Here is a 15,955-nt window from a genome sequence, read left to right as displayed (position 1 = left end):
ATGGGACTCTCTGTGCTTCCTAGACTTGGGTGGCTATTTCCTTTCCCACATTAGGGAAGTTTTCAACTATAATCTCTTCAAATATTTTCTTGGGTCCTTTTTCTCTCTCTTCTGGGACCCCTATAATGTGAATGTGTTGCATTTAATGTTGTCCCAGAGGTCTCTTAGGCTGTCTTCATTTCTTTTCATTCTTTTTTCTTTATTCTGTTTGTGGCAGATAATTCCACCATTCTTTCTTCCAGGTCACTTATCCGTTCTTCTGCCTCAGTTTTTCTGCTATCGATTCCTTCTAGTGTAGTTTTCATTTTCATTTCAGTTATTGTATTGTTCATCTTTGTTTGTTTGTTCTTTAATTCTTCTAGGTCTTTGTTAAACATTTCTTGCATCTTCTTGATCTTTGCCTCCATTGTTTTTCCAAGGTCCTGGATCACCTTCACTATCATTATTCTGAATTCTTTTTCTAGAAGGTTGCCTATCTCCACTTCATTTAGTTGTTTTTCTGGGGTTTTATCTTGTTCCTTCATCTGGTACATAGCCCTCTGCCTTTTCATCTTGTCTATCTTTCTGTGAATGTGGTTTTTGTTCCACAGGCTGCAGGACTGTAGTTCTTCTTGCTTCTGCTGTCTGTCCTCTGGTGGATCTCCTTTTTTGGTTAGTTATATCATCTCAGCTTGTCAGAGCATATAACATTTATATTTCATTCAGTCACTCTTAACCACACCTTTTTGTCTTAGATCTGCATGCTCAGTACTCACTATCAGTTGTTTTTTGTTTTTGTTTTTGCTAGTTTCTCCTGTAATCTCTTGGTTGGCTATACTTTGTCCTCTGGTGACTTCCGAGGAAAAGTCTCCAAGTGAAAATTACTGTTGAATTATTTCAGTTTTAAATACTGTCTGAGGCTTTGCTATTAAAAGATAATGTGGCTGGATATAAAGTGCTTGGCTCATACTTTCTTTTCTTCAATATCTTGTAGATATTGCTGTGTCTGTTTTTCTGGAGGATGTTGCTTTAGAGAACTCTGGAGTCTTACTCTTATATGTGACTTAGTCTTTGCTTGGCTGTCCAAAAATATTCTTTGTCTTTGAAATCTAGTAATCCTACTCTTAGTTGTTTTGATATGGACAATTTGGTTCAATTTTTCATTTCTATATGATGCACAATTTAAAAATATAGATTAAAATATTATTTTATTTCTGTAACATTTACCAGAAATATATCTAAAGATAGCTATTTTGTTCTGTTTTGTGTTCCTTCTTCAGGTTGTCCAATTAAGTATATGTTGATTCTCCTATGCTTGTCATCTATAGCTAACATTTTTTCTCCATTTTTTTGATATTATTGTTTCATTTTGTTTGATTTTCTCATGTTTATCCTGTTTCCCTTACTGTATATGGCTCTCAAGAGGGAAAGTGAGAAGATTCAGAACTAACATGCTGTTGGAACACCAAAGTGTTCCTATTGGAATAACCAAAAACAACACTTTTCACTTGGTTTCCTGGCTAGGTTAGAAAAATACATTTTTAAGAAATTTCAAGATAAAGAAATGATTAATTCTTATTGTAGTTTACCTTATTAAAATTACTATTAAATTATCATTAAAAAGTTATTAGTAAATAAATTTCAGAACCTCTTAGATTGCTGAAGGTAACATATTAGTGTTCAGTCACATCATAGGTTTATTCCTTGATAATAGTACAATTTGAAATTGTACTAATGATGCTTTTTTTTCTGTTACCATAATTCATATGGGGTAGTAAAACAAACTGAAGAAAGCTTAGGGCTTGTCAAGAGCCATAGAAATGGGGGGTCATGAAGAGGGAGTTATGGTGTATGAGAGAGGGCAAGCATTTGGACATCAGGAGGTGGCAAAGTAGAGGGCAAGAGAGTTTGGGGCCAGTAATCTGGCTGGTACACTCATCCAAAGAAAATTGCAGAACACACTCAAATGAGTCTTTTACTCTACATTGTCCTGCTTGAACTCTGAATGAACTCCATGCCTGACATCTAGTCAACGTCCAATAATAGATTACAGAATAAAAGAACAAGTGAACACACATGTCTCATTCCAGTGATAAAATTTTACAAAATGGAGTTCTCAATAGGAAATGTTACCTGAAAAAACATTATTTCTTCATTTTTAATATTGAGTAATAAACCCATTTTTTCAGACTCCTTTATGCAACTTAACTTATAGTAGGAAGAATTCCATTAAAATCTTTGATCCTATCTTACTCAGGTATATCTTAATTGGCTCAGCCACTAGTTTTTGTGAGGTCCAAGATAAAGGAGTTGGCTGGAGTGATCCTCTCCCCATTTGCGAAAGTAAGTAAAGACTTTTTTTGACTTGCCTCTAAAGCTAAACCGTGTTATGTAATAAAACTCCTGTGCACTTTTGTTGCTTCTTATACCCTTCATTAGAATTTGCATCATGAAAGTTAGATTTGTAAGGATGCTTTCCTTAATTATTTCTTCCTCTTTACTCACTCATCTCAGTTGCCAAGTGTGAGTCTCCTCCAACCATCATCAATGGGAAGCACAATGGTGGAGGTGAAGACTTCTACACTTATGGCTCTTCTGTCACCTACAGCTGTGACCCTGACTTCTCAATGTTAGGCACAGCCTCCATTTCTTGCAGACTGGAAAATAAGACAATAGGTGTCTGGAATCCAAGCCCTCCTACTTGTAAAAGTAAGTCATAATGATGAATTTTGGTTTGAATTTTTTGTTTAAAAGAAAAAGGAAGGTAAATGTATTGGGGGTAGTGAAATGATTCAAAGACAAACTAATTATTGCAATGCTGCAGTCATTTTTTGGGTAAACTGATGCTTATGCATGCGGTACCAGTATGTGGTAATACATAACACTGATATCTCATTGGCTTTGTGAAGTAAATTTTTTTTTAATTAAAGTATCAATATAATTGACTCACAATATTATATTAGTTTCAGGTATATTACATGGTGATCTGATATTTTTATACAGTACCAAATGATCACCACAAATCTGGTTACCATCTGTCACCATACACTATTACAATATTATTGACTATATTCTTTATGCTGTATGTTACATCTTGGGATGTATTTATTTTATAGCTGAAAGTTTGTACCCCGTAATTCCCTTCATCTAATTTGTTCTGCACCCCCTTCCCCTCTGCCACTTCCCTTCCTTGTGGTGACCACCAATTTGTTCTCTGTATCTATGAGTCTGTTTCTGTTTTCTGTTTGTTTGTTTTGTTTTAGATTCCGCACATAATTGAAATCATGTATTTGTCTTTCTCTGCCTGACATTTCACTTAGCGTAATACCCTCTAAGTCCATCCATGTTATTGCAAATGGCAAGATTTTATTCTTTTTTTATGGCATATATATATATATGGCACATCTTCTTCATCCATACATCTATTGATGGACACTATGGTTGCTTCCATATCTTGGCTATTGTAAATAATGCTTCAATGAACATTGGGGTCACATATATCTTTTCAAATTAGTGTTTTTGTTTTCTCCAGATAAATAGTAAGGAATGGAATTCCTGGACTGTATGGTAGTCCTATTTTTAATTTTTTGAGGACACTCCATACTGTTTTCCATAGTGACTATACCAATTTACATTCCCATCAATGGTGCACAAGTGTTCTTTCTTTATCTGCATCCTTGCCTTCAGTTTTTATTTCTTGTCTTTTTGATAATAGCCATTCTGACACATGTGAGGTGGTATCTCACTGTGGTTTTGATTTGCATTTCCCTGGTGATTAGTGATGTTGAACATCTTTTAATGTGCCTGTTGGCTACCTGTATGTCTTCTTTGAAAAAAATGTCTATTCAGGTCCTGTGTCCATTTTTTAATCAGATTTCTTATATTGATTTGTATGAGTTCTTTATGAATTTTAGACATTAACCCCTTATTAGATATATCATTTTCAAATATCTTCTCTCATTCAGTAGGTTGCATTTTTGTTTTGCTGTTGGTTTCATTTGCTGTGTGAAAGCTTTTTGGTTTGATGCAGTCCCATTTTTTTTTTTTTTTTTTTTTTTTTTTTTTTTTTTGCATTTGTTGCCCATGTCTGAGGAGACAGATCCAACTAAAAAAGTACTGATAAGACTGATGTTAAAGAGGTCACTGACTATGTTTTCTTCTAGGATTTTTATAGTTTCAGGTCCACATTTAAATATTTACTTCATTTTGAAGTTATTTTTGTATATGGTGTAAGAAAATGGTCTAGTTTCATTCTTTTATAGTGAATGAAACTATGAAATGAATGAAAAGCTACACTTTTACAGTGTAGCTGTCCAGTTTTCCCAACACTATTTACTGAAGAGTCTGTCTTTTCTGCACTGTATCCTTTTGTCTCCTTTATCCTAGAATAATTGACCATATAAGGGTTTATTTCTGGGCTCTCTGTTTTGTTCCATTGATCTGTGTGTCTGTTTTTGTTCCAGTACCATACAGTTTTGATTACTAAAGTTTTACAGTATAGTTTCAAATCAGTGAGCATGATAACTCTTGCTTTGTTCTTCTTTATCAAGATTGCTTTGGCTATTTGAGGTCTTTTCTAGTTCCATACAGATTTTAGGATTATTTGTTCTAGTTCTGTGATAAACGCCTTGGGTATTTTGATAGGGATTGAATTAAATCTGTAGATTGCTTTGGGTAATATGGACATTTTAACAATATTAATTCTTCCAATCTATGAACACATTATATGTTTCCATTTTTCTGGTGTCATCTTCAATATATTTTATCAATGTCTTGTAGTTTTCAGAGTACAGGACTTTCACTTCCTTGGTTAAATTTATTCCTAGATATTTTATTCATTTTGATGCAGTTGTAAATGGGATTGTTTTATTAATTTCTCTTTCTGGCAGTCTGCTATTAGTGTATAGAAATTGAACAAATTTCTGTATATTAAAATTGTATCCTGCAACTTTAATGAATGCATCTCTTAATTCTAATATGTTTTTTGTGGAGTGTTTAGGTTTTCTATGCATAGTATCATGGCACTGGCAAATAGTGACAGTTTTACTTCTTCCCTTCCAATTTGGATTCATTTTATTTCTTTTTCTTGTCTGATTGCTGTGGCTAGGACTTCCAATATTATGGTTAATAAAAGTAGTGAGGGGGGCATCGTTGTCTTATTCTTGATCTTTGAGAAAAACCTCTCAGCTTTTAATGATTCATTTTGATATTAGCTATGGGTTTGTCATATATGGACTGTGATATCAGTTGTAACTTCTCTTTCACTTCTGAGTTTGTTTGAGCCATCTCTCTTCTTTTCCTGAGGAAACAGGGTAAAGGTTTATCAATTTTGTTTATCATTTCAAAGAATGAACATTCAGTTTCATTGCTTTTTCCTATTATTTTTTAGTCATTATTTTATTTACTTTCACTGTGATTTTTATTATTTCATTTCTCCTACTAACTTTAGGGTTTGTTTTTTTCTTCTTTTTGGGTCTTTTAGGTGTAAAGTTTGATCGTTTATTTCAGATTATTTTTGTTTCTTGATGTAGGCCTATATTGCTATGAACTTCCCTCTTATAACTGCTTTTGCTGCAAGCCATAGATTTTGGAAAGTTGTGTTTCCTTTTTTATTTCTCTCAATGTATTTTTTAATTTTCTTTTTGATTTCTTCATTGACTGATTGGTTGTTTAGTATCAGGTTGTTTAGCCTCCACATGTTTATATTTTTCCATTTTTCTTCTTATAATTGATTTATAATTTCATATCATTGTGTTTGGAAAAGAGAATTCAATCTTCTTAAATTTATAGAAACTTGTATTGTGGCCTAATATGTGATCTATTCTGGAGAATGTTCTATATGCACTTGAGAATGTATATTCTGCAATTTTTAGATAGAATGTTTTGTATATATCTATTAAAACTATCTGATCTAATATGTCATTTAAGGTCAATATTTCCTTATTAATGTTCTGTCTTGATGGTCTATCCATTGATGCAAGTGGTAGATTAAAATCCCCCACTATTATTGTGTTACTGTCAATTTCTCCCTTTGTGTTTGTGAACATTTGTTTAATATATTGTATTTAGGTGTTTCTGTGTTGGGACCATTGATATTTATAAATGTTATATCCTCTTCTTAGATTGACCCTTTATTATTAAGTAATGTCCTTCTTTGTCTTTTGTTATAGTATTTGTTTTAAAGTCTCTTTGGTCTGATATGAGTATTGCTGTCCCATCTTTCCTCTTGTTTTCATTTGCATGGAGTATCTTTTTCCATTCCTTCACCTTCAGTCTGTGTATGTTAGCTCTAGAGTGAGTCTCTTTTAGGCAGTATATAAAAGGGCCTTTAAAAATTTTTTTATCCATTCAGCCACCTATGTCTTTTAATTGGTCCATTTAATCCATTTACATTTAAAGTGATTATTGACATGAATGTACTTGCTGCTATTTTGTTAATTGTTTTCTGTTTTGTTTTGGGTTTTTTTGGTAGTTCTTTTTTGTTCCTTTCTTCTTCTCTTAGTCTTTTCCCTTGTGGTTTGATGATTTTCTCTAGTGTTATGTGTTTGGGTTCTTTTCTCTTTAATTTTTGCATAACTATTGTAGGTTTCTGGTTTGTTGTTACCAAGATGTTTTATATATATATATATAATAAACTGATATATATCTGTTTATTTTAAATTGATAGTCACTTAAGTTCAAATGAATTCTAAGAGCACAACATTGTTACTGCCCCCCCTTCTATATATTTCACATTAGAGTTTACAACTTTTTATTTTGTTTATCCCTTAAACTACTTATTATAGTTATAGTTGATTTTGCTACTTTTGTCTTTTATCTTTTATACTAATATTTTAAGTGGCAGATCCACTGCCTTTACTATATATTTGCCTTTACCAGTGAGATTTTTTTCTTTCATATATTTTCTTATTTCTAGTTATGGCCTTTTCTTTTCTGCTTACAAAAGACCCTTTAACATTTCTTGTAAGGCTGGTTTAGTGGTGATGAACTCTCATTTTTGCTTGTCTGTAAAACTCTTTATCTCTCCTTCAATTGTGAACGATTCCCTTGCTGGGTAAAGTATTCTTGGTTGTAAGTTTTTTTTTCCTTTCAGCACTTTAAATACATCTTGCCACTCCCTTCTGGCCTGCAGAATTTCTGCTGAAAAATTATCTGGTAGACTTATGAGGGGTTCTCTTGTATATGACAAGTTGTTTTTCTCTTGCTGTCTTTAAAATTCTCTATCTTTAACTTTTGCCATTTTAATTATGATAATGTCTTGGTGTGGATCTCTTTTGGTATCTCGCTTGGGGTTCTCTGTACTTCCTGGACGTGGATATCTGTTTCCTTCCCCAGGTTAGAGAAATTTTTAGCCACTATTTCTTCAAACAAATTTTCTGCCTGTTTATCTTCTCTGTTCTCCGTTAATGAAAATGTTAGTTTCCTTGATGTTGCGCTAGATACATCTTAAACTAGCCTCATTAATTTTTTTTCCTTTTTGCTGTTCTGATTGGGTGATTTCTACTATTCTGTCTTTCAGATCACTTATCCATTCTTCTGTACTACCTAACCTGCTATTGATTCCTTCTAGTGTATTTTATTTTATTTATTGTATTCTTCAGCTCTAATAGGTTCTTTTTTATATTTTCTAACTCTGTGTTAAAGTTCTCTCTGTGTTCCTTCACTCTTCTCCTGAGTTCAGTGAACATCTTTATAATCATTATTTTTTACTCTTTATCAGGTAAATTACTTATCTCTGTTTCATTAGGGTTTTTAAAAATAGGGTTTTATTTTATTCTTTCACTGGGAACATATTCCTCTGTCTCTTCATTTTGTTTGACTTTCCATGTTTGTGTCTATGAATTAGGCAAAACAGAATGAGCATGGGCTGGGGGACCCTGGCACTCACTGCATTGGGTCTGCCTTTGTGGTATAGTTGGAGCTGGAATGGGTGCATGTGGGAGGGGGTCCCAGGGTGCTCTGCCCAAGAACCACCCTGGGGGGATGGCTGGAGCTGGAATGGGTATGGACTTGGAGTAATGGTGTCCCAGCGGCAAATTAAAGTTGATTCTCATTCATATTGAATTTGCTGCATGTCCAGGAAACTCTCTAGGGCAGCTATAGTTTAGGTGTTAGTTTAGCAACCATTTTAGCAATCCAGATTGCTTCAATCTTATGATATCAAAATGTTCTTTCACAAACTCTTTAATAGAGGAAGAGAGGAAATCAAATTGTCCCCTGGCTTTAAGAGCTTTTTTCCTGGAAATGACCACATATCACTTTGCATTTCAGCCTTTTGTCCAAAACTAGTAATGTGTAGATGCTACTCATCCTAAGGGAACTGAGGAATATCACCTTTTGTCTGTGCAGGAAAGCAGAACTGGTAATACTGGTTAGCACGTTTCATGTCAACCACATATGCCTACAGAGCAAGCAAAACCTATTAAACACCGGAAGTTCAACAGGACAAAGCAAACAGTAATTGAGCAAGAAGAAATATTGTGGCATTGCTAGTTTGCTAATCTAAGGCATCTTCCTTTGCTACTAAGCACCCACACAGTATCACTTACTATTCTGACTCAGCACAGGACACAATCAAATAGGGGATAAGGGAGCATGATACTGCAAACCGTTTAAAATGCCTGAAGAACTCTCATGAGTTCAGAATGAAGGTGAAGGGCAGGTATTGAAAGGCTTTAACCAAAATGTGCTGAATGTTAGAAAGATAACTCTGGCTGCAGAATGGACAACAATTTGAAGTGGGACAAAACTTAACCCCTAGGTACCTGTTGCAACTATCTTGCCAAGTAGTGAAGCTCCTTCAACTGTTGCCATGGCAGTGGGCCTGGAGAGAAATTGAGGAATCCCAGAGGAATTAAAGTGGCAGGACTGATAGGATTTGATGACTGACTGCTGTGGGGTAGAAGGCAGGGGCAATTTGTTCTTTGCTTGTGATGGTACAGCTCTCTGATGCCCTGGCTACCTCTGCATCATGACTATCACATCATTACCACTGACCACTGACCCACCATCAAAATCATCCAGGAGAGCAGGTCATTATAGGAAGAGGTTTTGAGGACCTCAAGATATGTTTTTTTCCTGGATTATATATGGCTAGTTTTTCTTGGGAAAGTGAAGAAGTTAGAGTTATCCACAATCATCTCACAATAGAACCTACATGATGGGATCTCATTTTACTGAGGCTTTTAAAAGTTGAAAAAAAACCCCAAACATATATATATATATATATATATATATATAACCCATTTGTCTTTTCTTTTGAGTTTTTAGAAATCACTTGTTCTCAGCCAGTGGTTAAAGATGGAAAAATAATCTCTGGATTTGGACCCATCTATACTTATAAACAGTCTATTGTATTTGACTGCAATAAAGGTTATCTTCTCAAGGGCAACAAGTTAATCCACTGTGGAGCTGATAACAGCTGGCATCCTCCTCCTCCCATTTGTGAACTCAGTAAGTATGGGCCATGAAAGAGTTTCAATGTCTGGCATCTAAAGGTATCCAGAAATATTGATGGGGACATACTTATATGCCTAAGCCAATTTGAATCACAGTAAAAATTTAAATTTAGATCAATCCCTCTATTTTTTTCTTGTTGGAAAAAAGAATGATTACTGTACACTGTGCAAGGTCATATAACATCACAAAAGGCTGCCACATGCAGTTGTGCACACTACAACCCTAAAGAGAGATGTAGCATTGTAGACATTGTGGATTAGTATGTTTATTTCAATAATTTTCTTGCAGTTGATAGAAAATTGCTTTGTTCTAGCAAAAATCATTATATTATGGTGATTGTTTTAAAAGATATATAGTAAAGTGTCCTGAGGGAAAAATGCCTTTTTCTAACTTTCACAAAAGTATTGTATGGACTAACTATGATTCTGAAACTCTAAAATTATAAACTCATGTGGATCACTAAAAATTATCTTTTTTTAAAATTAATTTTTTTGGGAGAACAGTTGCTTTACAGTATTGTGTTAGTTTCTACTATACAGCAAAATGAATCAGCCATACATGTATATATATCCTCTCCCTTTTGGACTTCCCTTCCATTCAGGTCACCACAGTGCATTAAGTAGAGTTCCCTGTTAAAAATTATCTTAATAGTAACAATGATAACTTGGTGCTAGTCTAAGTACATAACAAGAATTAATTCAATGAATTCTGTCCAGAATTGTGGGCACTATTATTATCCTCATTTTTAAGGATGAGAAATCCATTCACAGAGGTTATTTGAAATGTCCAGAATAGGCAAATCCATTGAGAGAGAAAGAATTTTAGTGGTTTCCAGGGCCTGGGAGGAGGCAAGACTAGGAGGTACTCCTAATGAGTACAGAGTTTCTTTCTGGGTTGATAAAAATATCCTAAAATTGGATAGGGGTGATGGTTGCACAACTCTGTGGATATAGTAAAAACCATTGGATAGTGTATTTTAAATGGGTAAATTTTCTGTTATGTGACTTGTGTCTTAATAAAACTTAAAAAAGACCCTTACCCTTGAAGATAAAAATAAAATAAACATCCAACATGACAGATGTTTGTATTACATTTCCATATTGTGAACCAGTAGCATCAGCAGAGTGAAGAGGACAAGATACAAGGTTTAGGCTCAGAAGTCACTTTGTGCTTGGTTTGTTCTTGCCAAACCCTTAAATGATAAAGTTTCTGGTGTCATCTGGATAAGGGGAATGACTCTTGTTTATTTTCTCCTATCAGCCAGGAAACAAGAGAGTTAGATTTATTTGTCTGCAACATTTCTCCAGTCATATCCACCTAGCAAGTCCAATGCTTCAATTCAGATACTAAACTTTCTGAAGTAAAATGAAGAGGAAGAAGAATTCATATTTTGAATAGTTGGCACAACACACAGAAACCACTTATTAGTGCCCTTAGTAAGAACCTCTCTGGTGCCTTGCACATTTGGATACATGTCCTTGTGTGTTTTCTGGTGTGGCTGATTCATCAGCTATGGCAGGCTGGTTCCTGGCTGAATGAGCACATGACACCCTTTGATAGGACAGGCTCATTGATCACTGTTGCATCCCTAGTAACAGTGTCCTTTTCCCTTGTTCTTCCTTTATGGGCAGATGGCTGTGCTGGCTTACCTTACATCCCCCATGCCTCCTGGAGAAATTATGGCTACCAGAAGCCAAAAGAAGAGGAAGTGTATGATATTGGAACTGCACTGAGGTACTCCTGCCTTTCTGGATATAAACCCAAGGCAGATGGGCCCACAACTGTGACTTGTCAGAGGAATTTGGAGTGGACCCCATACATAAAATGTGAGGGTGAGTTTCTTTCTTAAAATTCTTTTTGTATATTAAATATCCAGTATGTGCTAGGATTTTCCATCTTAAATGACTATAATTTTTTCCTCAAGATAAATTTAGAATTATACTAATTGAACACAATAGGGAACAATTATTGCCAGAAGGGACCGTAAAGGTTTTGGAGCTTGAGGAGCTGAGAAATTATAATCTTATCCTGGTTCAGAATCAAATGAGACAAAACACAGAAGTCATACGTTATGAAGATTAATTATGACCTTCATTACTGGTAAAGGTAGAATGGAGAATACAGCTCCACCACCGCCCAAGTCAGACCTCCGTCACAGCCCTTTCCTCCCCAATGTAGATGTTGGGGTGCTTGACAGAAGGAAAGTCTGTGAAACAGTCATGAATTCAAGCAGCTGCAAGGTGACTTGTGTCTCATGTCTCTTGAGCATGAGACTGTGGGCCGAAAGACCTACCTCTAGAAGACAGACTCTGACCCCTGACCCAGTGCTTTTGCCTCAGTAGGATAGAAAGGAGATTTTCTCTAGTCTCACTTGGGAGTAAGTGAGGGGCTGAAAGATATATGGATGCAATTTTATGGGCCTCAATGGATTGACAACATGCATTTTTCTACACATCTATCAGACTCTTGCCATTTTAGAGGTAAGGACACTGAGGCCCAGAATACAGGGAACTTTATTCTGTAGATTGGAATTTGGAAAATATGTGAAATGCACAAATAATGAAAAATGGTAATCCACTTATTGAAAGATTAGTCATTTCACATTAGGACTTAAAAGTTCAATTGTAGTCGTTCAGACTCATTTGGGGGAAATAGAATGAAAGATTTTAACAATATCACTGAATTAAAATACATTTAGTAAAAATTATTGCCACCACTTAAATAACAAAGTATTGGAAACAACTGTATTGGAAACAAATGAGTTAGAGTAGTTTAGCACATCAGGGCCAGGGAGAGCAGACTCAAAGTGCCTCTGCTTTCCCAATCTCTCTTCAGTGGTGAGATCTTCTAAAGGTAGAAATTAGACTTTTAGCCATAGGAGCCTCCTCATGGTGATTTTACTAACCATTAGCATTCTTTTATATTTTTTAGAGGTTTGTTGCCCAATACCAGAACTGAACAATGGCAGAATCACTCAACTGAGAAAAAGCAGCAGGGACAATAGCTGTACCTATTTCTATGAAGATGAGATTTCATATACATGTCATAAGAAATATACATCTCATGCTAGATGCACAGCAGATGGCACGTGGAGTCCCAAAACACCAGAATGTTACCCAGGTAAGAACTTATGGAAGCATGTTATTTTAGAAGTTTTTCACATCAAAATGATGGGGATTGTTATTTTTTAATTAAAGTGTAGTTGATGTACAATATTATGTAAGTTTCAGGCATATAGCATAGTGATTCACAATGTTGGAAGGTTATGTTCCACTTATAAAAATTGGCTGTATTCCCTGTGTTGTACTATATATCCTCGTAGCTTATTTATTTTATACATAGTAGTTTGTACCTTTTAATCCCCTACCCCTATTTTGCCCCTCCTAGCTTCCTTCCCCACACTGATAACCACTAGTTTGTTCTCTGTATTTGTGAATCTGTTTGTTTTGTTATATTCATTCATTTTATTTTTTAGATTCCACATATAAGTGATAACATAGAGTATTTGTCTGTCTCTGTATGACTTATTTCACTAAGCATACTACTCACCAGATCCATTCAGGTTGTTGCAAATGACAAAACCTCATTCTTTTTTATGCCTGAGTAATATTCATATATATATATATATAATATATATATATATAATATATATATAAAACATAGATATAGATACACATCTTTTTCCATTCATCTGTTGAATGATACTTAGGTTGCTTCCATATCTTGGCTACTGTAAATAATACTGGTATGAACATTCAAAATGATGGAGATTATTAAGGGAAGGTTTCAAATTAGGTAAAAGAGACATGGGCTGGTTGGCCCTGAGGACATGGTAAGCCCTCACCTGGAGCCCCTGAGAAACTGGTCTCTAGGGGAATCAGCGCAGGTTGCTTTTTTGGTGTCAAGCATAGGGGTTCCAAGATGGTTGAGTCTGTGAGGGTCAAATACAACAGTCCCAGAGGCAAGGTCATATTCAAGTGTGGAGTAGAAAGTTTTCATTCTTTCAGTCTCTCTGTGAAATGAAAAAACCTCAGTAAATTTGCCTCTAGCCTTGGGAACAGAGTTACAGTTCAGATGTGAAACCACTGCTACAGCCCAACTTAGAGAAGACTGTTGACAAACAAGTTGGAATGGTTCCAATAGCCTACCTTGCAAAACACTTCAGATTTGCAGAATTTCCTTTGTAAAAACAAGGGAGGTGTCGTAGCTTTCCTTTTAGATCAACAACTTCAAATTCTTAACATGGAAAATTCAGAGAAGACAGAAGTCGTTCTCCTTGCTTTTGGCTTTTTAATCCTATAATCAACATGCACCTCGGGTTGTTTGAGCTGACCAAGGACTGCATGAATGGAAGAGGAAAATCAGAATTGTCAAAGGCATAATTTCACCTATTGGTGATATATATAAGAAGAAAAGACTCATCTCTGCCCATCACTGAGTTATGCCAGAACTTGCCACTAAGAACTCAAAATGGGTGAAAGTTGATACATGGAAAAGTCTTCAGAACTATTGGATAGACTGCTAAGGTGCTAAGACACCATTAAGAGACGCTGGCGGCTAGTAGCTGTGGTCAACAGCAGGACTCACCTATGCTGGAAAGGCCTGGATGGAAGAGGAAGTAGGCTGAACAAAGACAAGATTTTAGTAAAAAAAAAAAAATCCTTAGAGCCAGAAACAAATGTTGTGCCCAAGGTAAAGTTGCTATGTGGGGCAGATTTATTTGAGTCCTTTGGTGTTCCCAATCTGTGGAAGAGTGAGGATATCATCAAAGTTGCAGGAGACTACAGGCTCATATATATTACTTGGGCTGGAAAAGATGCTCAGAAATTCTATGAATCCCATGTGATGTGGAAGCATCAGAACAACAAGATCTGGCCAGCCCTTCACTGCTTGGTACCAGAGCATTTGCTATTTGATACCAGATCTTGTCCAAGAATATACTGAAAAGCATAATTATATAGCTCTGGGAGTGGAGAGGATTGTTGGGTTTATCCTGGCTCATTTGCATGAAAGTGCTGCAGAAGCTAACTCATAAGAAATTCTACAGCATGATATCTTGGACTTCCCTTTTAGGAATTTGAAACAACATGGCTAGTAACTAGGGAAAGGAATTGTGATCCTTTTTCGTAAACAAAAGCGTAACAGTTTGGTAAGAAACAGTGGTAAATTAAAATCAGGTTTATCTTTTTGTCAGAAGTTGCCAGGATGTATGGTTTCAATAGGTCTTTTGTTTGTTTGTTTTTTAAGAATGTACAAATCCCTTTATCTTTAAAACAAGAGGCTAGCAGCACTAAAACCAGAAGACCATTCAATCAAACTAACTACAAAAGTAAGTCAAAAGAACATCTTGGCTTTACTACATAAGAGAAGCAAAATGTGGAAAGCAAGAGTTCATTTAAAATCCTAACTTTAGGGCTTCCCTGGTGGCGCAGTGGTCGAGAATCCGCCTGCTGATGCAGGGGACACGGGTTTGTGTCCCGGTTCAGGAAGATCCCACATGCCGTGGAGCGGCTGGGCCCGTGAGCCATGGCCGCTGAGCCTGCGCGTCCGGAGCCTGTGCTCCGCAACGGGAGAGGCCACAACAGTGAGGCCCGCATACCACACACACACACAAAAAAAATCCTAACTTTAGTCATGAAGAGAACTAACAGTTCATGTATGCCTATTTCTGGGCAGTCTTCATCCAGAGTGGCTAAAGAAGTAATTCTTAAAGTAGTGATCTTGCAAAATGCACCACTGATTAGTCATCTCTTCTCCAGCTATGCAAAAAACAGGATGTGAATGTGCCTGGCAGAAACCTTATGCCAATAATTCGTTCTCTCTGGCATATATCTCAAGACAAATTAAGCTTTGCCAAGACACACTGCAGCATCACCTTTGGATGCAGGGAGAGGGGTCTAAGCCCTTGAATGTTTAGAAAGGTACACAGGTGTTTCTGATGCCCAGCAGAAGCAGAGGGCCTCTGCCTTACTCTGTATAACAATATACATTCTCTTAACATCCCACTGTGGCTCATGTTCTAGCCCTGGCCATCTGTCATTTTAGCTTCAGGAGCAGCTTCAGAGATGACATCATGCTACCTGGAGCAGAGAGAAGCACAGAGAATGAGAGATCTCATTCAAGAATTTTATGAAGTATGAATACTCTTAGCCTTTACTGATAGCTTAATAATCATTAAAAATGCCACACTGGGTCAGCCCAGCAGTTTCTTCAGCTCAGATTTTTTGGCACTGATGAATGGATTGTGGAAGAACTCTGTGATCACAATCTAAAACTCTTGAGTTTTTATAAAGCCCGCTGTTTCTATTCCAACCCACTGTAAATCTGCCATTTGTGAATTTAAGCAGAAAAAGGGTCTGTTTTCTTATGCTTTTCTCTCCTTGTTCTTTTGTACAGACTTTCACAAAGTAAATTCTCAAATAATAATTAAATTCACAGCTTCATGTTAAAAACACAAGCTTGTTATATGGTTTGCTACTGATTAAAATTTTGTGAGTTTTATCAATTGGTAAAGCAA

The 15,955-nt window shown here is 35.9% G+C and overlaps 1 protein-coding gene and 1 pseudogene across 2 annotated transcripts in view; both read left to right on the top strand.

Moving 5' to 3' along the window:
- Positions 1-15,955, top strand: part of C4BPA (complement component 4 binding protein alpha) — a 44,368-nt gene that overhangs the window by 21,669 nt on the left and 6,744 nt on the right. For both annotated transcript variants that reach the window (XM_067028397.1, XM_059062824.2), the window contains 5 exons: positions 2,237-2,322; positions 2,494-2,688; positions 9,250-9,432; positions 11,070-11,270; positions 12,370-12,558. In XM_067028397.1, coding sequence (XP_066884498.1) covers positions 2,237-2,322; positions 2,494-2,688; positions 9,250-9,432; positions 11,070-11,270; positions 12,370-12,558 — 854 coding nt within the window. The remainder of the gene's footprint in view (positions 1-2,236; positions 2,323-2,493; positions 2,689-9,249; positions 9,433-11,069; positions 11,271-12,369; positions 12,559-15,955) is intronic.
- LOC131750898 (nicotinamide/nicotinic acid mononucleotide adenylyltransferase 1 pseudogene) lies at positions 13,660-14,473 on the top strand (annotated as a pseudogene).

This window comes from Kogia breviceps, chromosome 1 (assembly GCF_026419965.1).
Source record: "Kogia breviceps isolate mKogBre1 chromosome 1, mKogBre1 haplotype 1, whole genome shotgun sequence".
Classification (NCBI taxonomy): Eukaryota; Metazoa; Chordata; class Mammalia; order Artiodactyla; family Physeteridae; genus Kogia; species Kogia breviceps.
The sequence above is the reverse complement of the archived record's forward strand: the minus strand, read 5'-3'. Positions and strand labels throughout refer to the sequence as shown.